This window comes from Rhineura floridana, chromosome 7 (genome assembly GCF_030035675.1).
Source record: "Rhineura floridana isolate rRhiFlo1 chromosome 7, rRhiFlo1.hap2, whole genome shotgun sequence".
NCBI classification, from domain to species: domain Eukaryota; kingdom Metazoa; phylum Chordata; class Lepidosauria; order Squamata; family Rhineuridae; genus Rhineura; species Rhineura floridana.
In genome coordinates, this window is record NC_084486.1 from 86,068,109 (window position 1) to 86,093,890 (window position 25,782).

The 25,782-nt window shown below is 40.2% G+C and overlaps 1 protein-coding gene across 11 annotated transcripts in view; it reads left to right on the forward strand.

Annotated features, from left to right (window-relative positions):
• The window catches only part of BTRC (beta-transducin repeat containing E3 ubiquitin protein ligase), a 160,922-nt gene that overhangs the window by 104,645 nt on the left and 30,495 nt on the right, over window positions 1–25,782 (forward strand). For all 11 annotated transcript variants that reach the window (XM_061636215.1, XM_061636210.1, XM_061636208.1 and 8 more), the window contains 2 exons: window positions 20,275–20,506; window positions 23,269–23,455. In XM_061636215.1, the coding sequence (XP_061492199.1) occupies window positions 20,275–20,506; window positions 23,269–23,455 (419 nt within the window). The remainder of the gene's footprint in view (window positions 1–20,274; window positions 20,507–23,268; window positions 23,456–25,782) is intronic.

Consider the following 25,782-nt stretch of genomic DNA (forward strand, 5'->3'; position numbering starts at 1 on the left):
AACTGCGTAGCATAGTAGCTGCCACCATGAAATGAGCTATTTATCTGGAGTAACTCCGCTAGCATATTGTTCAACTAAAAATTACCTAAATGATGTATTTGTGCTCGCATACATTAGGTCAACTATCTCACCACATAGAGGTGCAGCCTTCAGAAAGCTGCTCTGAAGCTGCTTTACAACTTTGAGAAACATGCTTACTTTATTATTATTGTTGTTGTTGTTGTTGTTGATGGCGGCGGCGGCAACGATGATGATGATGATGATAATAATAATAATAATAATTCCAGTATATCCTGGATTTTGAATTTTTTATGGGGCTGCCATGATTTTGAATCAGCCACTAGTTGTGCTTTTCCATCAAATATGGGACTACAAGACAGTTAATCATAAATGTATGTCTATACTAAAAATTTAAGAACACATGGTTCATGAATAAAACAGAAAAGCAAAAATAAGAGAAAGTAGCTTTCTTTAAAAGTTCAACTTAAAAATCATCTAAAGTTGTTTTCCCCTCCCATTTCATTTCTCCTCCCAATCCACATCATCATGAACTAGTATTGTAGAGACTGTGAGTCAGGGCTGCTTCACAACAGGCAATCTTTATAGCTACAACATATAAGCACAACAGGGTGAGTTTAGCAGTTTCATTTCTTAATTTCTTGCTTTTGTAGGTTTGAATCAGCCCCATAGTATGTTAATAAAGAGGAAGAAAGGAGTTCAATTTATACTGGTCATTAAGGATCCCTTGGTGCTTATCGCAAGAGTGAGGTTATTAACCCTGATGTTCTTCTGGCCAAATTCAACTCTGATGATTACATTCTGCGACCTAAATTACTTTTGTAGTTTTCACTAGAGAAATTGACTTTCGTAGTTTCTCCTGGAGAGAGTGACTTTTGCTTTTAAAAATCCTTTCTAACAAAGTGATTATGTGTTTCGCCCCAGAAGTGGCTACTCCTTAGTTGAAGAAACATTGTTCTTGACCGTATATACAGTACTTTCTGTGTATTTTTCATTTCATATCTCATTTATTTTCATGGCAACCCAGAGGGTTCCAATTACAAGGAGGTTTTTTTTACAAATGGGCGACTTACCAAGGCCACTCAGTGAGCCCATCCTGAAGTGGAACTTGAGCCCAGATGTCACAGGTGCCCACATAGTATCTACTGCACCACAAATCTTGTACTTAATTTTAAAAATGTGTATGTTGATTATTGGCTATTCAACTAACTTTCTCAGGATAGGTGCCTTTTTGAAGAAGGCGAAGGAATTTTGAGACATCAGTTTAATTTTTATAAAAAAATTGGTTCTTATTGTTGGAGAAGAGGCCATCTAAAATTTTCATTTTTATCTCCTATTATCAAAATAACATTGGAAAGCAAGTGTCACTGATTTAATATTTGACCCTACTTATTTTATTAATCTCTCTAAAAGAGTTCATCAGTACAATTTGAAATATTATAAATAAATAATGCAAAGGAAAGCATCAAAAAGTAAAAATGTTTGCTTTAAAAACATGGCAATCAAAAGATGAAAGAAATTGGCCATGCTGAACCGTGAACAAAAATGGCCAAGAGCAAGGAGAAGGATATAGCTACCTTTAGATATCTTGGACAAATTATTCTTTCTAAATAGACAGTAACATTTTTAGCACAACCTTTTTGAATACTTTTTATTATTGTGATTGGCACTTAAAAGGATCTGTGCTAGGCTTTCCTATTGTCTCAAGCAGACAATCTAGCAGACTGCATTATATTACAGTATAACGTCTAGGCAATTGCTGCCATTATTATTAAAAGCCTTTAGTTAATACATTAGTTGTTGCAGACCCCTCTCCTCATGGATTTTTGTGTGACTGTCACAACTCTAAGGACCAAACTAGATTAGACACCATTCAGACCATTAGCAATTACATGAATGGCTTTTAAAAAGTAAATAGCAGGTGCAGGGAAAGGGCAATCCAGATTGGTACCCTCGCAAGGGTTTGCTCCCTGATGCAGTCTGAATCTGGATCAGACCTCCCTACACCTGTTTGCATTTCAAGAGAGGGGTGTGAATGGGAGCTTCCCCCTTCCCAAAGCAGATGGGAAGGGGCAATCCAGAAGCTGCCTTATACTGAGTCAGATCATTGGTCCATGTAGCTCAGTACCATCTACACTGACTGGCAACATCTCTCCAGGGTTTCAGGAAGAAGTCTCTCCCAGTCCTACCTGGAGTTGCCGAGGATTTAACCTGGGCCCTTCTGCATGCAAAGCAGATGTTCTACCACTGAGCTATTGCTCTTCCAGATCCAGATCACAGCAGAGGGTGAATGATTAAAGCTGCCTTTACACACCTATCCCTGCCAGGGTCCCATTCCAGATTGCGGTTCCTGTGCCAGCTATTTATTTTTAAAAAGCCACTCTCCCAGTTGCTAATTGCATGAATGATGTTTTGTCTAATTTGCCTAAAAGGCATGACCCTGCCATTTGAACCTATGAGTAATCTTCATCTGAGATACTTCCCCCTCAAAGAACTGTAAGCTTGACTCTTTTTTTCCTTGACTTTACTTATGGAATAACATGACAATTGCAGTGAAAGTTTAAAATATAGGAATATTATATTATGTATACGACATACAATTTTTTGTGATTAAATGGCCTTTAAATCTTTCTAAATAAATAAATAAATAACAGGAGCTATATGAGTTTATGCCAGAGCTGGGAAAGCTGTGGCCCCCACCCAGCATGGCCAATGATTAGCAGTGATGTGGGTTGGAGTCCAAGAACATCTGGAGGTCCACAGATTCCCTGTTCCTGATTTATGTGTTTTTTCAGACATTGTAGAGATTTGGGTTTGGGTTTGTTTTGGTTTTTTTGTTACCACCATTGTACCAGAGCAATACTACATAGAAATGATATGACTCTTTTAGTGTACAATAATATGAATACTGAAAGAATTCATTGCTATGTTGTTGTTGTTGTTATGTGCCTTCAAGTTGATTATGACTTATGGCGACCCTATGAATCAGTGACCTCCAGTTGCATCTGTCATGAACCACCCTGTTCAGGTCTTGTAAGTTCAGGTCTGTGGCTACCTTTATGGAATCAATCCATCTCTTGTTTGGCCTTCCTCTTTTTCTACTCCCTTCTGCTTTTCTCAGCATTATTGTCTTTTCTAGTGAAATGTCTTCTCATGATGTGTCCAAAGTGTGATAACCTCAGTTTCATCATTTTCTAGTGATAGTTCTGGTTTAATTTGTTCTAATACCCAATTATTTGTCTTTTTCACAATCCATGATGTGCACAAAGCTCTCCTCCAACACCTCATTTCAAATGAATTGATTTTTCTCTTATCCGCCTTTTTCACTGTCCAACTTTCACATCCATGCATAGAGATCGGGAATACCATGGTCTGAATGATCCTGACTTTGGTGTTCACTGATACATCATTGCATTTGAGGACCTTTTCTAGTTCTCTCACAGCTGACCTACCCAGTCCTAGCCTTCTTCTGATTTCTTGACTATTGTCTCCATTTTGATTAATGCCTGTGCCAAGGTATTGATAATCCTTGACAAGTTCAATGTCCTCTTTGTCAACTTTAAAGTTACATAACTCTTATGTTGTCATTACTTTAGTCATTGCTATATAACTTCTAATTGTTTTCTCATTCTCACATAGTACATACAGCCTAACTTTAGTAAGTAAACAGCTAGTGCAGATATCTCCAATTTCTCCAACAGTTCCATGTTTACCCAAGGCCAAGTAGCTTCTCATGTCTGCCTTTATTCATTCAACAAGGAATAAATTTGCATCTGGAATTTTAAACATTCTTGTATATAAATGCTTCTTGTTAACCTGGTATCTGCCCATCACAAGGTAAAATAAAGCCCCCTTTTATCATTGCCAGCAGCTCTGAAACTTAGTTAATGACTAAAATATTTCACTGTTAATTCTCCTGACCTCAGAATTCCTGTTGATTCCTCTGATTGCCTGTATGCTTGAACTGAGCTCTCCTGTATAACATTAATTTAGAAGATATAAAAATGAAAAATATCTCAATTAGCAGTGACACCACAAAAAGTTAGATTGTTAATTGAGTGAAGCTTGTAATTCCTTTGTGGAGCTGACTGGTAAACTCTCCTTGTAATGCTTTGATAGTAGGTAATAAAAATGTTGTGTAATTAATGCCAGTGTGAGTTCTTTTTGAAGCTTTAGATTTTACAAAACTGAGTAAAATGAGTATATCAAAGAAATGAACCAGAATGCTTCTCTGTGCTGTTAATTTAAGACTGCCACTTCCATTCGAAGTCATGATTTATATTCTTCAATATTGATTACTTGGGATGCATCTGAATGACGAGTTCAGAAGAAATGCAATTAAACCTCACAGTAAGTTAATGCATCCTAGCCTGTGATCTAGTTCTCTAAATTGTCTTGTATCTCAAGCAGAGTGTAGGGAATACTTCACAAGGAACATTTGTATTAAACCATAATGTAAAAATGGTCTCATCTGTTTAATACAAATGAGTTGTATTAATCGAAGAAAATGTGTCTGTTTATAAATAGGTGGAGGAGAAGAGATGCCTTATTAGGTCAACCTGTTGACCCATTTGGGCTGGTATTCTTCAGTATGCTTTACCAAGAAAGTATACTAATATAGTAATCTAGTTCCTGTTGATCACTTAGGGCTTCCACAGTGTAAGGTAGTGGTTAAGGTGTTGGGCTACGACCTGGGAGACCAGGGTTTGGATCCCCACACAGCCATGAAGCTCACTGGGTGACCTTGGGCCAGTCAGTGCCTCTCACCTTCAGAGGAAGGCAATGGTAAACCCCCTCTGAATACCGCTTACTGTGAAAACCCCATTCATAGGGACACCATAAGTCGAATCGACTTGAAGGCAGTCCATTTCCATTTCAGCAAGGTATAAGGTTGCCTGTGGTAAGTAAGAGTTGTCTCTAGATGAATGAGCAGTAAAGCATCTTACATTTATTTGTCTTGACCTTTTTATTTTAAAACAACAACAACATATGGTTGGTTGGTTGCTACTCTGGCAGTAAATGCCAAACATTCATGGTGGGTCTATGAAAAAATTCTGTTTCAGATCTTGTTAGTTAAAAAAGAAATCATTGGATGCTCCAGCCTCCACATATGCATTTTATCCTTGCAGAGAGTGGTTTGTCTATTGACTGAAATTACCTGGGTGGGAAGAGCAGAGTGGTTTCTGTTGGCTTCTGCAGTGTCTTCATCTATATGCTGTATGGACAAGTGTTTACAATCCTGCAGTTCTCTCTGCTTCATCTTGCTTATGCCTCAAGTACTTCCCTCCAAACCTCTCCTTTCAAACTAATTAATAGAGGGTTAGATCTGCAGGGCAAGATATTGTGCAATCATCTGGAGGGATAAGGTGGTACTTCTAGTACTGTGGAAGGAAGCTTTCATTGTCTCCATCCAGTGTAGTGCCTGTCTCCTGGAAGGCTTGGTTTAGCTGCTGTTTTTAGTCACTTGTCTTCTCTCCTATCAAGTCCTGAGAGGGATAAAAAAAGAAAAATGTAATTGTGGTTATCCTAACACAACCTATTGTACTTATCACTTTCTCTCTGTCTCCAGATGGCAGAAATATTAATCATTAACTTCAAAAACTCAGCAAAGTTTGGAAATCCCCTGGTGGTTCAATATCGAACTTGCTGTGATAAGTAAGGTAACTTTACTAAAGTGCTGCCTCTCTAGGGCACTTCTCTGAACTCCAGGAATTTGTTAGCTGGTTTCATATTGGTATTGATTTTAAGGCAGCTGTCAGAATGTAGCATGTCTTTCAGAAAGAATCATGGAACTTCACCAATGAAAAACCTACAGTTCCATTTGCTTTTAGAGTTTAGTTTTTAGTTGCTCAACAGTCTAGAAGATTGGTTGGCTTAGTTTAAATAATGCATCTTGGTAGATCCTTATACAGGTTGCCATTTTGAGTTAAGGAGCTTGGAGCTATTAGTATTGGTTCTCTACATGACAAATGCCATTGCTCCAACTGACTAAAAAGTGGGGAAATATTTTATTTTACTATGCCATTAGTGAACATAAAACACTACAGAGTTAAAGCACACTGGAGAGGTCCCTGTTCTGATGATTTTACAATCAAGGATTACACATGAGGGAAATGTGAGGAAAGCAAGGATAGGGAAAGAAGAGACGGTCACGTATCAAGATTGTGAGCAAAGTTGTACATACGCAGTAACAGTAAGGAGTTGGGACAGGAAGAGAACTATTTAAGAAAGGCTTTGCAATACATGTTTAAAAGGCCCCATTGAATGGATATGTTAGAATGAGAATGTTAATATTGTTGATAGATCTTTTTAGGATACGAACTTTTTTCAGCTTCACAAATGTGCAAGCATTCAAATTTCGCAAAAATCTTTGTCAGGCAAAGTAGAAAAATAGCTAATTCTTTACTATTATTTTGAAACATATATACATATAAGCATATATTTACTAATAGGCAAAAAACCTTGCGGTTTAAAATGTACCTATAGCCAACAGATATTTCTATCAAACTTTAAAAAGCAGAGAAATTGGGCAGCTATAGTGAATGCACCAGGGGAGCAGGAGACCTGACCTCCTCTCTGAGATATTGTACTGGGATTTACTCCTATGCAATCATGCTGAGGATAGGTGAAACTGACCTGGGGGAGGGGCAGGGTGGAGGGGGAGGGTGGAGGTCATTGGAAGGGGAGGGGAAGGGAGGGGTGAGGGAAGGGGCAAGAGGGAGGGAGGGCAGGTTTGATCATTTGCATGCTTTTTGAGTTCAGTGGGATTTACTCCTGTACAATCATGCTTAGGATAGGTGAAACTGACCTGAGGGAGGAGTGGGGAGGAGAAGGAGTGTAGGGAGGGGAGGGGAGGGGAGGGGAGGAGAGGAGATTGGGTGGTTGGGCACTGAGCAGAGGGGAAGCCCCTTTCCTTTTCAAAAGGAAAACATTGTGAACAGTATAATTGCTTTTCAGCATTTCCCCCACCTTTTTATTCTACAGCAGGCACATGTAGCCTCCCACTCAAATTTAAACCAAAGCTGTCCCTGGCCACATCCACACCAGACTGTTATTTCACTTTAGGCAGTCATGGCTTTTCCCAAAGAATCCTGGGAAGTGTAGTTAGTGAAGGGTTGCTAAGAGAGGTCCTGTTCCACTCACAGAGCTTCAATCAGAGCGGCTGTTAAACCACTCTGGCCACTGAAGCTCTGTCAGGGGAATAGGAGTTTCCTCTCAGCACCCTTCACAAGCTACACTTCCCAGAATTCTCTGGGGGAAGCCATGACTGTCTCATGTGAAATTAAAGTCTAGTGTGGGTGTGGCCCCCTGATTAGGCAAGCTGTGAGTCTGGCTTTTAGAACACTGACAGTTGGTTCTTACTGAGCATGCCCAACATAATCATTGAGTTCAATCCAAAAATTCTTAAATTAATTAAAACTGACCCAGGCTTTTTTTTTTAACTTTTAAACTGCAGAAGATGAAGGTCAGAGTATGGGGCAAGGTCAGTAGTAGGATTACAAGTACTCTGCAAACACGGCTGGTTTTTAATGAATTTCAGCAGATTATGAGAACTCTGACAAAAAAGTCCAAAAGTGGTTTGGTTTTTCTCTCTCTCTTTTTACACTTTGAACAGTCTCTGACTGTTTTGTGTATCGCTAGGAAAATTTAGAGAGTTGTTAAGCAAGCCTTTCTGAGTTCAGGACTATAGGTTTTGTAAGGTTTTGTTTTGAAATGAGCTTATGGGAAGCCTCAGAATGGCATGGGGGGTATTTTCAATTTAACATTGTGAAATGTGAAAAATCCATGCTGATTATAGTATACAACCATTGTGGCTGTAGAATACATTTCTAAGCAGGTTATTTCTAAACATGTATACATGTAGACACTTCAGGTAGACACCTGCCTAATTAGCTGTGTCTTTTAAATGACTGAAAGTATTTTGTTGCCTTGTCTTACACTGGAAAAATAGCTCATTCTCAGTTGTAAACATTTTATTAGTAATGCCCCATGACATGGAAGTGATGTTGTTTAAAAGCTTATATATAGCAGAGATTGATAGCTTTTGTGATATCACCTATTCTTTTTTTACCTTTTTCTCTATGAAAGTGCAACTTTTCTGGAAGTCCTTGAATAGCTCTTTTCATTCTAAGTTAATTAGCAGTCTGTTTTAGTTGCCTTTGTGTGGTGTTCATGGCTTTTCCAAACTTGACCTTGCAGGAATACCCTGATTCTGAAATGACACTTTGATCATTAATTAGGCATCTGGATTTTGTTGACCCACTGCCATCACCCCTAGACTTATTTGCCTGAACTTTGGAGGAACTAATGAGGGATAATCTCTTCATGTGACAGCAAAAATAAAAGCAAAATAAAAATAGAATTGTAGTGTTTCATGAGCAGCTGTAAATTGTCATTTCTTGATGTATGTAGTGGAGGAAACACTAACCTTTTTTCAGAACAAATAATTTAATCCATGAACTTGTATTCCTTTTTAATATTTAATTTCTGTTTACATTAAAGTTGTAGCTGTTGCTTAACTTTCAAAAGGTTGGCCCTGATTGTAATCAAATGTGCAAACATTTCTTCTGCTAAATGCCCCTATAACTGATAGAGTAAAGCTGAGAAGGATGCTTAGAGAGCAGTTTGATCAAGGAGAAAAATTATGGTGTATCAAAATAATAGTTTTTATTTTTATTTTTAGAAGGCTTGGTGTCTCCTCTTGTTAATATTAGCGGGCAACCAGCTGGTTGTGTCCTTATAGAACGTTGTCATATGTCTTTGATCAAGAATGGACAGCAAACTTTGAATATTCCATTGTTATGACTGGGGCTTTAACTTAGAGCACCTTCTATATCTGGGGACTTGTGTACCTGTAGATGGCCCAGAATGTTGGACAGGTAGCACTATCTTTGAACTAGGAGGAGGTGAGAGTGAGGATTGATTCAGTTTCTCTAATGCCAGTTCCCTTCTCCATCTCACAAACTATGTTGACAACCTCAAGGGTAGGCAACATTGCTCCAGGATGTCTTAGTTTTGTTTGGACTTGATTTCCTAGTTTGCAGTTGATAAAAACAGGATGTGTGCTTCACAACTGAGAGAAGTGCAAAGTTTGAAGTCTGGTTCACATGGTCAGTTTTGTCTCCCTGCAGTTCTCCTTGATGTATTTATATGAAGGATGTCCTATAGCTGCTACTTCTCAGAGAGATGGGTTTCTGTTTTCAGAACAAGGGGAGGCAGAACATTGTTCTGAGAGGCAGACATTGTGTCCATGGAGAATCCAGGTTATATGGCATTCTTAACATAAATCAGTCCTATGGTGGAGGGAAGGGGTTGCATGCAAGAAATTTGACCATAAGAACCAACTTTGTAACCTAGAAGCTTCTTTGGACTTGGAGCTGTAAGCCTCCAGTTTTTTGTTGTCTCAATGGCCTATCACCAGGGTCTTTTTAACAGGCATTCACTGAGAACATTATCATACTCTCCAGATTTTTATCCAGCTATTTAACTATGCTGCTTATGCCACCACCTCTAGTTCTCATGGTTCTTATCACTAGAAGATGATCCCATTTCAGATCAACTTTTGTAAATGAAGTTTAAAAGTTGGTAAAATCTCTACCATTCTTGTCCTTTCCCAAGATCACAGAAATTTTATTTCAGTGATTTCACCAGCATTTAAAATCCAAATGGGAGATCTATATCAAAAGGAAGTTATACAGTAAGAGTCACCAGATTCCAGTCAACTAAACGTTATTAGTCTGTCTGAAACATAGAGGCAGAGATCTTTTGTTTCAGGAGTGCATTTACCTTAGTCACTGGAGAAGCTCTCTATCATCCTTGGACTATGCGTAGCCCACTGCAAGGTGCAACCAAAGTTGGTCTCTAAATGTAGTGACTCAAAAACCCTGAAGAAAGTGTTTTGCCCTGCACCTGTAAAGCCAGCAATCAAGTACATGCAGCCCTTGAAACATTTTAAGCAGCGCATAGGCACTTGCTAAAACTTCAAGATACATCCTTACAAGAGAATGTCCTCGACTGCCAACAGGTAAAAATTGAAGTTTTTCTTACCGTAAACTTCTGTTTGATGTTGGCAGTGGAGGACATTCTCCCCACCTCGCCTTCCTCTGCCGATACATTTTCCGATCCTCTGCTGATTTGTAGAGCCTGCCAGTCAGTTCTTTGTTGATAATGGGCAGAGGAGTAGTTCTTGCTCTGTCAGTTGAACTGGAGGGTGGGACGACTCCTCCCCCTAGAAGAGGAGGCAAAAGATTCTGGACCCTGCCTGTCAGTCTAGTAGGAGGTGTCATCCCTACAAGATAATGTTCTCCACTGCCAGCATCAAACAGAAGTTTATGGTAAGAAAAACTTCCATTTTTCACCACAACTTGCAAATCTCATGATGACAGGGGGAAACAAAAATATGTATGTTAAACAATCAGTTAGTACTTAAGTGTTCCTGAAAGTCTACGTTTACATAATCTCTTAAAACTAAATCCATGGCTTACTCATTGGGCAAATACAGCAAAGTTAAGGACTTCTAAGTCCCATTGGTGTCACTGAGAAATATTTTAAGCACATTCTTTTCCCTCCCATTGAAACCAAAGGGAATTAATTTTGGCTGGATCATACCCATTAAAGTTTTCCTTTCTGCGTAAAAAAATGAAGCAGCACCAAAAATGTGCCTTCTGAGGTTACATTTTATAAAGCATTATATAGAACACATACTGTTTTAGTATTGTTAAAATAATAAATATTTAGACTCTGTGTAAATCAAGCAGCCTAAACACTTCACTATCCCTATGATAGAAAAATGCTGCTATGCCCAGAAACACCCAGCTCTTGCTTTTTGAAAGTTCTGGAAGCATACAGTCTTCAAGTAAGTGATCTTGCTTAGGGTCCCCTTACTGTCATGAGCCCCTTGGAAAGGTCTTGGAGCAATGAGGAGGAGGAGGAAGAGACAGACTTGGAGGAAGACCCTAGTGATGTACATTCAGATGCGGTTGAACTTGAAGGCTCCTGTGCTGCTGACAGTGACAGCTCTGCTTCTGTAGATCCAGTTACAACTGATGAGGTGCTGCCCAGTAAGGAAGTTGTCTCTTTACCCCCCCTTCCTTGCTTATTCCGCCATCACTGCTGCGCAGCCCTCCTCCTGAGGAGGAGGACCTTGCTGAAGTGGTCTAGCTGCCCTCACCTTGGACCCATAGGCTGTGGCGCCTGCAGGCTCAAAGGGTTCCCACTGAGGAGGAGCACTCGTGTACATGCATGCTCCCCACTTTTCTCATGCAAGTAGAGAGCTCTCCCATCCTTACTTAAGGCTGGTAAGGGGGAATTTCTAATTGGTGCAACAACGTCTTTGTGCAGTGTAGTCGTGCCTAGTTATATCTGGGAAAGATGCAGAATCCTGTGCAACCTGTAAGCTGATTCATGCACTGCTCTGAACTGAAATTTTCCATTCAACCTATTAAAGGAAAGCACACCTTCATGTCCGCATCTGACTTTGACTGTTTGGGCAGGACACTTACAGATATAGAGAACCAGATAGAAATCCTGAATTTTACAGCTGTCCCTTTAAGCCAATATAAATTCTGTAGTGCAAAAAGCAGATGAGCTACATGACCAAAGGCTTTGGGTTAAGATTCTGGGTGGCTTAAAGCAGTGATGAGCAGAGTCACCATTTCATAGTTCCCTTACAACCAAGTTTGCAAAACTAAGCTTTTAAAATGTTTATTTAAGGAAAATAGCGTGGTTGATTCCAAATCCGAACCAAATCTGCACCCCATGATACTCCTGATGTCATCAAGAGTGTAGCAGATCCTTTTATGTGAGTGAAGCTGCTGCTGCTATTTGGGAGGAAGGTGTTTCCCTCTTCATCACCTCTATCACTTGAAACCCTATGATGCTGCCATAGAAGCATTTTAAGTGCTGGGAGAAGAGAGGGGGTGGAGTGAGAGAAACTTTCCTTCCTTCTATCCTGAAATGAGGTAAGTAAAATAGTGGGGGAAAGGTGTAGTTCTTTAATAGTGGGAAGGGAGGATGAGTTCTTTTCTGGCTCTGATTAGTTCAAGCCAGCAGGAACTATTGGGAGTTGGGAATGCTAGTGTCCTTTACAAGCATGCCAAATTCATATTCCAGACTGGATCAGTACAAACTTCATGACATCATTAATATAAGGCTTCTCTTTAGTTGCAGACATATTTATTTTTATTTGTTGTAACAACCAATTAGTATGCATCCCTTGTTCAGGAAATGTATGAATTAAAAACTGGGAACTTAATTTAAATGTGTGCTTTTGCTGTTGATGATTTTTAAATCAATCCACTCTGCAGATGAAGACAGATTTAGAAATGTAGTGACTACACAGATAGGGATTGGCTCAATTTTCAGTAGCACCCGCCCCCATTGAATTATATGGGGCGAAAGAAACAGGCAGCAATATGAGAGACCACTGAGGGGCAAAGGCTGATTTCCAACTGCAGAAACAGGGAACAGCAGGTTTAGTTACTACTGCAGTGGTGATTCTTAATTTAAATGTCTTTACTTTCTCCCTTATAAGTGAATGGCTGCCATCCGTTCCTACAGGGAACACAGTGTTGCCCTCCACCCCTTCCTAGAAACCTTGCTGTCTATAAACCCTTGTTCCAGCCCCTTCTCCACTGCCAATTTATTATTATTACTCCCACAGGAGCCCAGGGCAGCTAACAATAATAAGATGTGAAACATAATAAAACAATGATTATAATATCAGCCAAATCTTAACTAGTGAGCAATAAAGCTTCAAATTTTAGTTTCCATCCAATTCAGTTATGTTCCAAATAAATACATTTTAAATGTATGCTGTTATGAGCATGAGAGACAATCATATTGCACTCAGGAGTTTCACAGCTGGAGCGCCAAAAGGTCCTGCTCTGTGTCACTGCCCATCAACAGTAACATGAGCAAGGCCCTGCCCTCTTTCTTCAAACACCACCTGGCAGGTGTTAGGGAAATCATTCCTTTAAATACTTGGTTCCAAGTTGTCTAGGGCTTGTACATCAGTACCACTACCTTGAATTGGGCCTGGTAACTAATAGGCAGCCAGTGCAAAGTTCTAATGATTAGTGTTATATGATCCCTTCTCACTGCCCCCCATAATAGTCTATCAGCAGCATTTTGAACTAGGTGCAGTTTCTGAACCTGTCTTCAAGGGTAGCCCCACATAGAGTGCATTGCAGTAGTGTAACTGAGACTTATAAGAGAATGGATAGTTGTTATAAGGTATTCCAGTCTAGGAACAGTCATAGTTGGTGAACATTACAAACCACAATTTGCTAATTAAGAGTCGGTGACATTTAATTCTGCTGCTCTTTCAGGTGACCATTGTTAGATTATCTAATGTTCCTCTCAACAACCCTGTGAAATACGCTTCCAGGGTCTTCCAGTGAGAGAGATGCATGATTCCCCCTGCCCACCAAAATAATGTGAACAATTCAGTCTGCTAGTACCATACAATACTGGTCATATTGCAAATGAAAGGCCCTGGCCTCCGGTATTTTCAGCTAGCATGTATTGCCCGCACTGAAACCTGTTGCTGCAGTTGTACTAATGCTTTCCATTCTCTTCCTGCAATGTTGAAGTTACCCCCTTAAAATGATTCGTATGTTCCTACTTGGTGCTGTTGATCATTTGGTTACCAAACTACAAAGCTGTGTTAAGGTAGCAGATTTGACTGCATTTCAGTACTAACTCTTCCCCCACTCCCAAGTCTTTCTGCCCTTGCCTTTTCTTCTTCTTCTGCCTTCAGTTTGGTAACATCCCCAGTGCTTCTTCACTTCCCAGCAAAGTTTGGACAGTACTCAGGAAGTTAACCGCCTTGAGTCTTTTAAATATAAGTAACACACACCAAATAATAAGCTGTTGGTCAGGGTGTTTTTTTTTGTTTTGTTTCTGTTTTGTTGGTGTGTTTTGTTTGGGGGTTTTTGCTGCCTGCAAAGAAACATAAACACAGCACTCATTTCTGGCAGGTTTTTACTGTCAGAGTTTCTCCTATTATATTTATCTTACAATTTGCCAGGGGGTGAAGTTATTAAGTTTTAGCAGCAGCCATCGATCAAGTTCACAAGTTAACACGATAAAGCCTCTGTGCCGCTCCGATCCGGGAAAATGATGATCCTCACTCGGTAATTAACTAAATGAGAAAGTTAAATCTTACTTGAGAGCTGGGAGAGATGCAAGAGAGGTGTTTGTCAGTTTCTCAGTGGAAATTAGAAGCAGTTTTTTTGCAATTCCCTAAGCTGCTGCTCTGTCATATTTTACATAAGCTCTGGGAAAACGTCTTGTAATTAGTGCTGTCATGGAGGATTTTTTTTTTGCTGAAGGATGTTGGAATAATTCATTAGATTATCAAGAAAGGCTTGTGTCCTGAAATGATTAGCACAGTGAAATTTAAACCATTAACGATAACAAGTTTAGAGCTTGCTGCAGTGCAGAGGCACCCGGGGTATGTCTGTGCCTATTTCAATCATTTCTTATAATTAAACATTATGTCCTCTCTCTCCCTCCACCCCCATTCTCTTCACTTGGGCCCAACCAAAAATTCTGTTAAGGTAGCTCTGTAAAGATCAGCATGTTTACCAGCAAGGAAAAGAGGCAGCTATAGATGAGGAATGCAGGGGAGGGTTGGATGATTCTGTTCGACCATGATATTGACATTGAAGAAGACTGCCAAATCTTAATTGGGTCTCAAAGCTAGCACTGGGTGCTGCCTGCTTCCCTGTGGTGGTGATGATGATGATGCTAATAATGCTTAGCATTTGCATAGATTGCTATCCAGCACTGGCATTGTACAAGAGCCTTACAACACCTGAGTCCCAGTCCTCCTTCTAATCTTCCATATGTGCTGGCAATGCATAAAAGGCAAAAGTGAACTGCTTCCACGAATACAGGCTTGACCTTGCCTAACTGCAGCTATGGCTGCAGAGCCAAGTAGAAAATGGGAGGCAAAAGATGAATGGTAGCAAATAGTATGGAATGGGAAGGTGGGTGATGGGGCCATTGTTCAGTTCTACAGCAGATCCTCTGCACGTGGAAGATCCCAAGTTCAATTCATGGTATCTCCAATGAAAAGGATCAGGAGAAAGATTATGGAAAAGACTTCTGTGCCTGAGATGTGGGAGAGCCATTATCAGTCAAAGTAGAGTACTGAGGTACTTGGATTAATAGTCCAACTTTCTGTAAGGCAGTATCATATATTCAGTAACAAATCCATACTCTCTCATGCATGCAAAGCTGAATGTGTATTTGTAGGATACATGCTGATACATGTTACTGCTTGGTTCTCTTGCGGAGAGAGAATATATGCTGTGCTAGAGCTAGACAGCAGTGTTTGCTTACCCTGCTGAATCTCATATTGTAGTGCTCCATGAGACCAGACCAAATACAAAGGAAGCATAGACTGGAGTCTCTCAGAGTATTCAGGTGTGACTGGTTAAACAGGCTACATAGTATATATATATTAAAAAGTAAATTGATCTTACCTCTCACCAGAAGTAAATCATTTTTCAGTTATAAGAAAACGTACAGGGGAAGCCAGTTGCCAGTTGTCTAATACAGGAATAGATTATTTCTATTCCTACTTTGAAGCTCTGAGCTGTTGCCAGATGTGTGCATGTTCTTCTGTGTGTGGTGTAGTGGTTAGAGTGTTGGACTACGACCTGGGAGATCAGGGTTTGAATCCCCACACAGCCATGAAGTCTCTGGGTGACCTTGGGCCAGTCACTGCCTCTCAGCCTCAGAGGAAGGCAATGGTAAACCCCCTCTGAAAACCATGAAAACCATATTCATAGGGTTGCCATAAGTCGGGATCGACTTGAAGGCAGTCCATTTTACCCTGAACAGAGTATGCAAGTTTCTATGAAATGTTAAAACACTTCTTATTTTTACTATTGGTATCCACTTGAAAGCCCAGCAGAATAGTGGTTACACAGAATTTCCCTACTGTGAAAAAGCTTTCTCTCCCCTACCCAATTTCCTTAAATAATGAAACTGTGAGCCTATCATGTTGGATTCTTATATACTGCACTATTTACTCAGGGGTTAGCATTCATGGCCCAACATGTTTTGCTTGTTCCCTTGTTATAGTGCAGTTGTCACCAATGTGGTCCCTTCCAGAAGATGTTGGACTATAACTCTCATCATCTCTGACCATTAGCCATGCTGGCTGGGGCTGATGGGAGTTGTACTCGTCTAGAGGGCACCATCTTGGCTACCCTGCCTACAGTGGTTGTCCACAGTTTTTTCCCTGTTTGTTTTTTGCTTACCCAATGAGGATGGTTTATCTCTTGCATAATTTTATATCCTGGCATGTAGTGTGGGTTTATTTAAGGAAGCTGCCTACAGATAACTTGCATTACAGCCATTCCCATTACACCAACCACACATCCTGTAACCCTAATAGGGAAATATTTGACCTTAGCCCTTCCCACCAAGTGCTGGCTAATAGGCAGCCGATACAGCTGTTGGCAACAATTGGGCAATCCTGTTAAGCTCATAGAAATGTTTGCCACACATCCAGCAAAGCTTTAATATATGCCCATGCTGCATTGACAAGCCGTTTGAAACTTTATTGAGTTCAAAAAGCAGCCTATAATGTGGGGGACTGTTTTTGTAGTGTAAGACATATTGTGTTAGAAGGAAAAGCCGCAAACTTCTCTGGACTTTGACAAATGTGCCATAAGCAAATGATTGTACCTTTAATTCTGTTTTAATTATAGCTTAAGATATAGGGAAATTCACACTAGAAAGATCACTTATATTTTGGTGATGTCATACATATTGGGTATTTTTATTATATTAAAACATATTCCTTTCTACAAAGCTTTGGCTGATCAAATTAACCACATTAACTGCTGTACCTAAAAGATCTTGTAATAAACAGCTCAGCAGAAACAGTGTGTGTCCTCTTTGAGATCAATAGAATGCCCTTGTGTTCAGGGCTGTTTGATTTATTTTCAGAAGGCACCATTGAGGGACTAAAAAAAATCCCAAATCTGCATTTTGTGAAGTCAGCTTCTAAGAAGTAGGGCAGAATAAGACCATGGCAGGAAACTGCTCATAGTCATAGTTTTCTCATGTTACAGAAATTGAAGCTGAAAAGGGACAAGCACTTGGACTAGGTTTGGAGAAACCAATTTTTGGAGCTTCCAGAGATGTGTGTCTACTGCAAAGTGAAGGGAGCTCCATATGGGTTGCACAGACAGAGGATCCTGAAGACCCCTTCCCATCCCCACCCCTGTAGATCATTCCTCTAGATACTTTTCTGCTAGCTGTGTTTGCATCCTGGGAGTGAGTCCAGATGGGAGAAAAGCATGGGTAGCCAGTAGTGTGAGGCAGAGGGTAGTAAAAGGCCTCCATGGCTGTCATGTGACATCCATTAGTAAGGACATGGGGTCTCCTCCCTGTCTTTCATAACTCAGGAGCAACTGTCCCTGCTATCTTCTTTACACCCTATCACCAGTTGTCTTTGCTTTGAGAAAGCTGTGGGAGGAAATGCGGCAGGGGAGAGAAGGGGTCAGCATTCCTGTCCCTATACTCCTTTGACTATCTAGATTAATTTTCCCACCTTGTCCTTTTCCATGTCAATGAGCAGGCCTGCTTTTACACAAGCATGGGTTTACCTCTATCACATGTAGTTTGGGCCTGACATTTAATGCAATCCCTCTCCCTCCCTCCTGCCTCCCCTGCTTCCTTTTTTCCATTTTGGTGAGGATGAGGATATTCAGTCCAACTGGTACTGCAGTAGTTATTTCTCCTACCAGTATACAGAAGGGTTTTGTCAAGATTTTGAGACCAGTGGGTTTCTCAGAAATCTAATAAATTCTATTGCTGCTAGGTTTCCTCCTCCCCACTTCAGTAAGAAATCACTACTAGATTCTAGGCTTTTGTTGTTTCACTAGGCTTCAACAGATGCTTAAAAATATTTTAATTGAATGCTTTAGAGGGGAGAAAGCTGTGCTTTACAGCTTCAGTAGAGATTAAAGGACTTGCAGTGAAATTTCTAGTTTTTTTTTTGTAGTCATAAAGAGTTATACTGCTTAGAAATTACATAGCACCTTGCATAAACTAAGTCAGAGAGGGTTGAAATGACTTGCTGGAAGCCACAAACTGAACAGCCGGTAACCAAATGGGGTATTTCCAGTTCTGGATCTCTCTTTGAACTACTGCCCCCACTGCATACATTCACATATGTGTGCACTGTCTGTCTCTCTCTTTCATATAATTATTATTTCCCTCCCATCATCTCTTTCTTAGTGCTGTGCAATAGAGTGTGCTACAGTTCAATTGTTGAGTTTGATTTGAGGTCATAGAAGGAAACTGAACATAGACAAGGAAGAGGAGCAACATAATCACTGGGATAGAAGAAAGGGGTCTGTGGGTGAAGGACAAGATTTTTGTTTTTGTTAACAAGGTTCAAAGGTTTTTATACTGAGACTGGTCCTCAGAGGAGGGTCATCCTTGCATATTGGATAGTAATGCTGCTTCTTATGCAGATTATTGAGTTTACTCACTTATGTCCACAATTTAAAGATACATGTTTTTGAGAAAGGAGTGGATAAAAAGGTAGAGGGTAATAAGTTTTAAAACATGCTGGATGAAGACAGCCTGCTGTAAGATTGGCTGTGCAGCAAATGAAATGGGAAATGAAATGAGGTCAGGCTTATAAAATACACTATTTATCAACTATCTAAATCTTAATCCAGCGTTTCATTGGTTTTTCTGTTCTGCAAACAACTGAACTGCTGTGAAAACAACCACAGAATCCCTCCAGGCCAGTGTTCAATAGAGTCCAACCTTCATGCTTTAATGCTAGGCTATCGCCAGCAACATTCGTGCATGGAGAAACCCAGCACTTCTGCACCAAGGAACTATTTTTTATGATTTCCATAAAGACTGTTAAGGCCTCAATAGTGAATAAGAATCCAATTTTGTTTATGATGTTTCTTGGGTTTACCAACCAAATATTTTGCTTCTCAGTCAATTGCTGAAGCAACATTAGCAATCAATAATAGGTTTGATTGTTCTGCATGGTGTTTACCTGTGTAGCATGTGGATCTTGTATGTAAGATCTGTTTTAATTCTATTCCCCCCCCAAAAAAACCCCATATAATTTCTACTCTTTACATTTATGTATATTTGACAAAAAGTGTTTCCAGAAGACTGACACTTGGGCATAAGGATGAGACTTCTAGTTATCAGGCTGCGTGTCTTTATGCATAAGGGACACTGGGCTTTGTGTCAATCTGTTATTTCCACTCTCAGTCATATAAGACCTATTGTTTGGTTGGTCGGATCAAATACTGCAATTGGGGTTGGATCCGAGCAGTTGCAGAGGGGACTGTATGATCCAGTGAGTTGCTGCCCCAGTGCAGTGGCTTTACAGGATCAAGATCAGACCACTGGATTCTTTCTTTTTATCACCATGCATTATAGTCTAGCAAGTCACTGGACTATTCTTTTATGGACTATTACATCTAATGATAAATGTGCAATATCTGCACCTCTGGTTACTCTAATGTCTTGGAAGTCTCTAGGACATGCATGCTTGTCCACCCTAGATATATTTTGGTCTTTTTTTTTCCTGAATGAAAAGTCTGAAACCATAAATGCCAAATGATCTTTAATTGCTAGAATGGGAACGACATTGGTTATTCACAGGATGTCCTCCATAGTAGCAAGATGCACATACTTAAATCTACTTAAATTTGTTAACAAAACATTTGAATAGGTCTTCCTTCTTGAAAGTATTGCAGAGGCGGTTCATAGTTTTTGTCAGTCCCTGAAATTCCTCTTTGATGAGCCACCTTCATGGTGAGTATCGTAACACTATAAAAGTCAAAAACACATAGTTCTATGAAATGACGTTTTAAATCTTTAGAATATAGATGGACTGTGCATTCAAAGTGTTTAGACATATTTGTTTCATGTTCTGCATGATGCTGAACAGCAGCATTGGGAAGTTCCTCTTTTTATATCTTACATATTTTCTCTCAGTTTTAGTAGTACTCCATTGTGGCACTAAAGCAAATATTTTAGAAGTAAAGAGTCAGAAAGACAGGCATGTATTTTTGCATTCAAGTTGTTGGAACCTGGCAGCAGTTTAGACTGTGTAATATGTAATTAAGAGCTGGATGAATGTGCTTTTCCCATCACACAGGTAGGTACATGTGTAATGTATTTCTTCTAAGGATGTCATTTTATCTGACCTGCAAAATTCAGTTTTGCACATTTTTTTTTCTTCCATAGACAAAACTTGCCAATGGCACTTCAAGCATGATTGTGCCAAAGCAAAGGAAGCTATCTGCAAGCTATGAAAAGGAGAAGGAGCTCTGTATCAAGTATTTTGAGCAGTGGTCAGAGTCTGACCAAGTGGAATTTGTGGAACATCTCATCTCCCAGATGTGTCACTATCAGCATGGGCATATCAACTCATACCTCAAACCTATGTTACAGAGAGATTTCATCACGGCACTGCCAGGTATACTAGGGTTAATAGAAAGAGGTGCCCCAGTCTGAAAAGCTTTTGGCAAACACATAGTCTTGGTAGGCATCAAAAATCCATCTCTGAGCAGCAGGTTGTTGCTTTAACTTCTCTTACCTCTCAAACAGCCTTCTTCTATGGTAGGATGTTCTGTGGCTGGAGTGCCAGAAAGGGATATCCATCTGAGGATATTTTGACTTATAAAATTTATGCTCACTTGTACAGTAGTTTTTTCCTAGGTGAGCTGGTAACGTTCAGTCAGTTGCCTTTTAGTTAACATTGGGGCACAATCCAGTTAACAGAATTTGGGCTTTTGGATCATTGAATTTAGGAGGGTTTAGAGGGGATCATCAATTACATGTCTTAAATGCAATAAATCATTTCTTATACAATGTATTAGATTCAATCTTAATAGAAGCTCCTGAAAACTAAAACAGAAGACCTCCTTGGCATCTAGACATAACTCTTCCAAACCAAAATTAGAAAAATTACTGTTAATAAATTTGTCCAGAGATCATAGAAGAAAAGAAAGCTATTTTGATTCATGAGAAGCTCATTATGAGGTCTTTTGCTTGCTTGTCATCGGCAACAAAGATTTGGTACATAGCGTCCTATATAAATCCTGATAAGAATCATCTGATAGGCGTCTCATTCTGCATCTGTCTGCTTAAATGTAGACATGTGACCTCAACCAGCCCAAAATGCATCTACTGCTTCCTACGCTCAGCCTCTGCTGCTGACAAATGAGGCTCTGTCTTTGGGGCAGCTGTAACAAGAGTAGGAAATGAAGCACTTGATCTCTCTCTGGATGTTTTTATTTGGAAGAGATAAAAGTTGCCTGCTATGCTAATCTGGCATGCTTGACACTTTCCTAAGTGAAACTGGGGGTGGGGGTGGATTTGATCAAACAACTAAAGTAGCCTTGCCAATTGGGTGTTAATCTGCCCACTCAAAAATCCAATAGCTGATATTTACTAGATGCCACAAGAAGCTATGAATGTCCGTTATTCCCATTGATGATTCTAACCTCCCCGCTCTATAAATTAGCATCTCTCCAGTTTGAGAGAGCTTTTCCCCCTCCACAAAATGTACATAGGTCTCTGTTCATGCACCTCTTATAGCAAGCTTCCTACACCCGTTTTATATGTAGGCTTTCTATGTGCCAATTCTGTGTTACGGACTATCATGTATGAAAACTATGTTATAATATGAGCGTATTTTTAAGTGCTTGGTTCATTTAATGTAAGAAGTTACAATATAACCCTCAAAAGTCCAACGCATGTCAAAGGGTCGTAGCTCAATGGTAGAGTGCATGTGTTGAATGTGGAAGGTCTCAAGTGCAGCTCCTGTCATCTCCCAGGTAGGGTTGGAAAAGATTCCTGTCTAAAACTCTAGAGATCCACTGTGAGTCAGTGTAGATAATACTGAGCTAGGTAGACCAATGGTGTTACTCTTGAAAAGGCAGCTTCCTATGTTCTTAAAACTCTGTAGACCTGTAATCTCCTCACATTTTTATAAGTGAGAATTGGACCTCAGATGTCCTGAAACTGGTACATCCAGTCTCCCTTCTGTTGTTATCTCTGTCATCCCCACCCTCTGGTTATTTGTTCCAAGATCTCCAGGAAACTGCTTTCCACCTCTACCTGGTAAAACATAGGTCTACATCTCCTGCACTTCAGACGACGTCTGTCTGCTACAGTTGGGTTTGAAGTAGGGTGCGTTCCTGATTACTATTGTTAGCATAGTAGTTGCATTTATTCATGTGTTACAGTCATGTTTCCAGGACTGTCTCTGATCTTCTGATAGATTTTTTTATTGCCCACACTAACACATTGTTTGTCCATTTACATGACTGACCAAAGTCAGCTGGAAAAAAGAGATGCCATCCTGCCTCTCTTGTGCCTTACAACAACCACCACCAAGTGAAGCTTTATAAGCAAAATTATCTCATTTTAGAGGCCTCTTATGATTCTGAGGCCTTTACATTCATTAGGGTTGAGTGGAGGGTGTTAGGTTAATGGAGAAACCCATCCAGTTTAAGCAACCAACGGTGAACCCCATATTTGCTTATGTGGTATTTATGTGAACCACATATTTGCTTTTGTTTGTTTCCTTTTAAACACCAGCAATGTTGAGATTCACAGGCTATCCTAATAGGTGTGCTGGAAAATGTTTGCAATTTGCAGTTGTTTTCTTCTACCTGGAAAAATTATTGACATCAGAAAAACTGGTTTTTACTTCCTCTTTTTGTGTGCAGAGAGTCTCTCTACGCATCTGTGTCTGCACACACATACACACACATATATAAACACAGGTAACCCTTCAGGGTGCACATTAGGAATATATATGTATTCTATTCTTCTTTGCATCAAAAAGCTCCTGTTTCAGCAAAAAGTGCCTTTTTGAACTATTGGAATAGAAGAACAGCTGTAGCAGCAAAATGAGAAATGGTCCTAATATGATTTTGGGGGATGCATCATCAAGCGTCCATGGAACATCTCCCAGTGCTAAAGCCCATAGAAATAGATTGGAAATGACTTCCAGGATTCTTGATCATCTTTAATGCTTTGCTGTTTCTTATCCAAAAGCAGCTGCTGGCTTCTGAACTTCACAAGACACTATTTTCTGTCCAGTCGTCCATCCCAGCTCTGTATTACAGGAAAGGGAATGAGCAACGGGGATGAAAATGTTTCTTAACAGAAATGGGCTCCTCGTGAACTCCCCAGTGCTGATTTATTGCCTTTACTTTTTTCTTCCAGCTCGAGGCCTGGATCACATTGCTGAGAATATCCTGTCGTACCTGGATGCCAAGTCTTTGTGTGCTGTTGAGCTGGTGTGCAAGGAGTGGTACCGCGTGACATCTGATGGCATGCTGTGGAAGAAGCTGATCGAGAGGATGGTCCGAACAGACTCATTGTGGAGGGGCTTGGCAGAGCGGAGAGGATGGTGAGAGCATCTTATATGCATCTTATATGCATCTGGTAATTCACAGTGACTTACTATCGTCTTTCAATGGTATGGTCACTAGTATGACCATTCATTTCACCTGAAAATTAAGGGTTATCTTTTAAATTCTGCCATATATTCCTCATCTTCCCTGTTCCTTTTTTCTGGAAATATGTATTCTTCCCTGACTCTTGGGGGAGTAGGCAGCTCCCTTTGATGAGGAAGCAGAGCCCAATAATTTAGTTCTCCCTCCAGAGGAGGAACCTTCCTGCTGTTTTCCTTGACTGGCCCAGTTCTAGCAGACCTCCTAGAAGCTCAGTGTGCGTTTCTTTTTAAATTACCACTTCTCTCCCTATCCAACACACCTTAAACAGTGGCTTTTCATCACTGAAAACACTCAGAGAGTGGGCAGCAGCTACACCTCCCTGTTTTCCTGAGGGTCAGTCAGTTGCAAGTGAGGCACACCACGAAAGCTTCAGTCACCCAGTTAGATGTGTCACTTTTTCTTTTTCTCCTCCACCTGCCCAACACTGCTACATGACAATCTGAGCTCCAGGAGCTTTCCCTTCACACAAGGCATGTGGGCATGCAGGGATGGAGACCCAGTATCAGACCGCATGCTGGGAGGGCAGCATCTCAGGCATCAAAGCATATGGTGGCAAATGTGGATGCAATTTTGGGTGAGATAATGACTCCCAGAATTCACAATATAGGCCCCCCACCAGCATTGTATCTTAGCACCTTTCTGCAGCAGGAGGAAAGGAGTAAAATGTGTGTGAGATCTATCCCCAGCAAACCTTGGTGGGAAGCAAGCCCACCCTTTCTGCAGTGGGTAAAGGGCACTTGTTATTTCAGTGGCAGAGAAGAACTAGTCTTGCTGAAGGAGAATCAGCATGGCTTCTGCAAAGTAGGAACCATCTAATTAACCAAGTGTTTTGGAGACTGTAAATAAGCTTGTAGATGAGGTGATGCAGAAGACATTGTGTACTTGGACTTTCAAAAAGCTTTTGATACAGTCCATCATCAAAGACGACTGACTTAAGTTTAGCAGTAACAGGATCCTCTAAAACATCAGGATCCTCTTCAGTAACAGGATCCTCTTTCAGATCATTAACTGCTTAAAGAACAGGAAACAGAGAGTAGAAATAAATGGGCCATTTTCACAATGGAGGGATGTAACAAAGATATGTATTGGGACTGGTACTTTTTAACTTGTTCGTAAGTTGTGTATCGTTGGGGTGAGCAATGAGGTTGCACGTTTGCTGATGATACCACATGTGTAGGGTGGTAAAAAGAAAAAAGGGTTGTAAGGAGCTCCAAAACGATCTCTCCAAACTGGGTGAATGGGCATTAAAATGACAGATGTGATTAAATGTAAGCAAATGTCAAGTGAAAGTTAACTGTTGAAAGTTAAAGCGGAAACCACAAAAGCAGGACTACAGCTGAACATCAAGAAGACTAAAGTAATGACAACAGAAGATTTATTTAACTTTAAAGTTGACAATGAGGACATTGAACTTGTCAAGGATTATCAATACCTTGGCACAGTCATTAACCAAAATGGAGACAATAGTCAAGAAATCACAAGAAGGCTAGGACTGGGTAGGGCAGCTATGAGAGAACTAGAAAAGGTCCTCAAATGCAAAGATGTATCACTGAACACTAAAGTCAGGATCATTCAGACCCTGGTATTCCCGATCTCTGTATGGATGTGAAAGTGACAGTGAAAAAAGCAGATAAGAGAAAAATCAACTCATTTGAAACGTGGTGTTGGAGGAGAGCTTTGCATGGACTGCGAAAAAGACAAATAATTGGGTGTTAGAACAAATTAAACCAGAACTCTCACTAGAAGCTAAAATGATGACACTTTGACATACTTTGGACACATAATGGAAATACATGATTCACAAGAAAAGACAATAATGCTAGGAAAAACAGAAGGGAGTAGAAAGAGAGGAAGGCCATGTTAAGTGATCTACATTGGACAAAAAATCCTAATTTCACATACATCCTAACTGGGTCTAAACTGACAATGACTGATCAGGAAAGAGACCTTGGGGGTCATGGTGGATAGCTCAATGAAAACGTTGACCCAGCGTGTGGTAGCTGTGAAAAATGTTAATTCCATCGCAGGCATCATTAGGAAAGGAACTAAAAATAAAACTGCCAATATCAAAATGTTGTTATACAAATCTGTGGTGCAACCATACTTAGAATACTGTGTACAGTTCTGTATGCCTCACCTCAAAAAAGATAATGCATAGCTGGAAAATGTGCAGAAAATGCTGACCAAAATGATTGAGTGGCTGGAGCAGCTCCCCCATGAG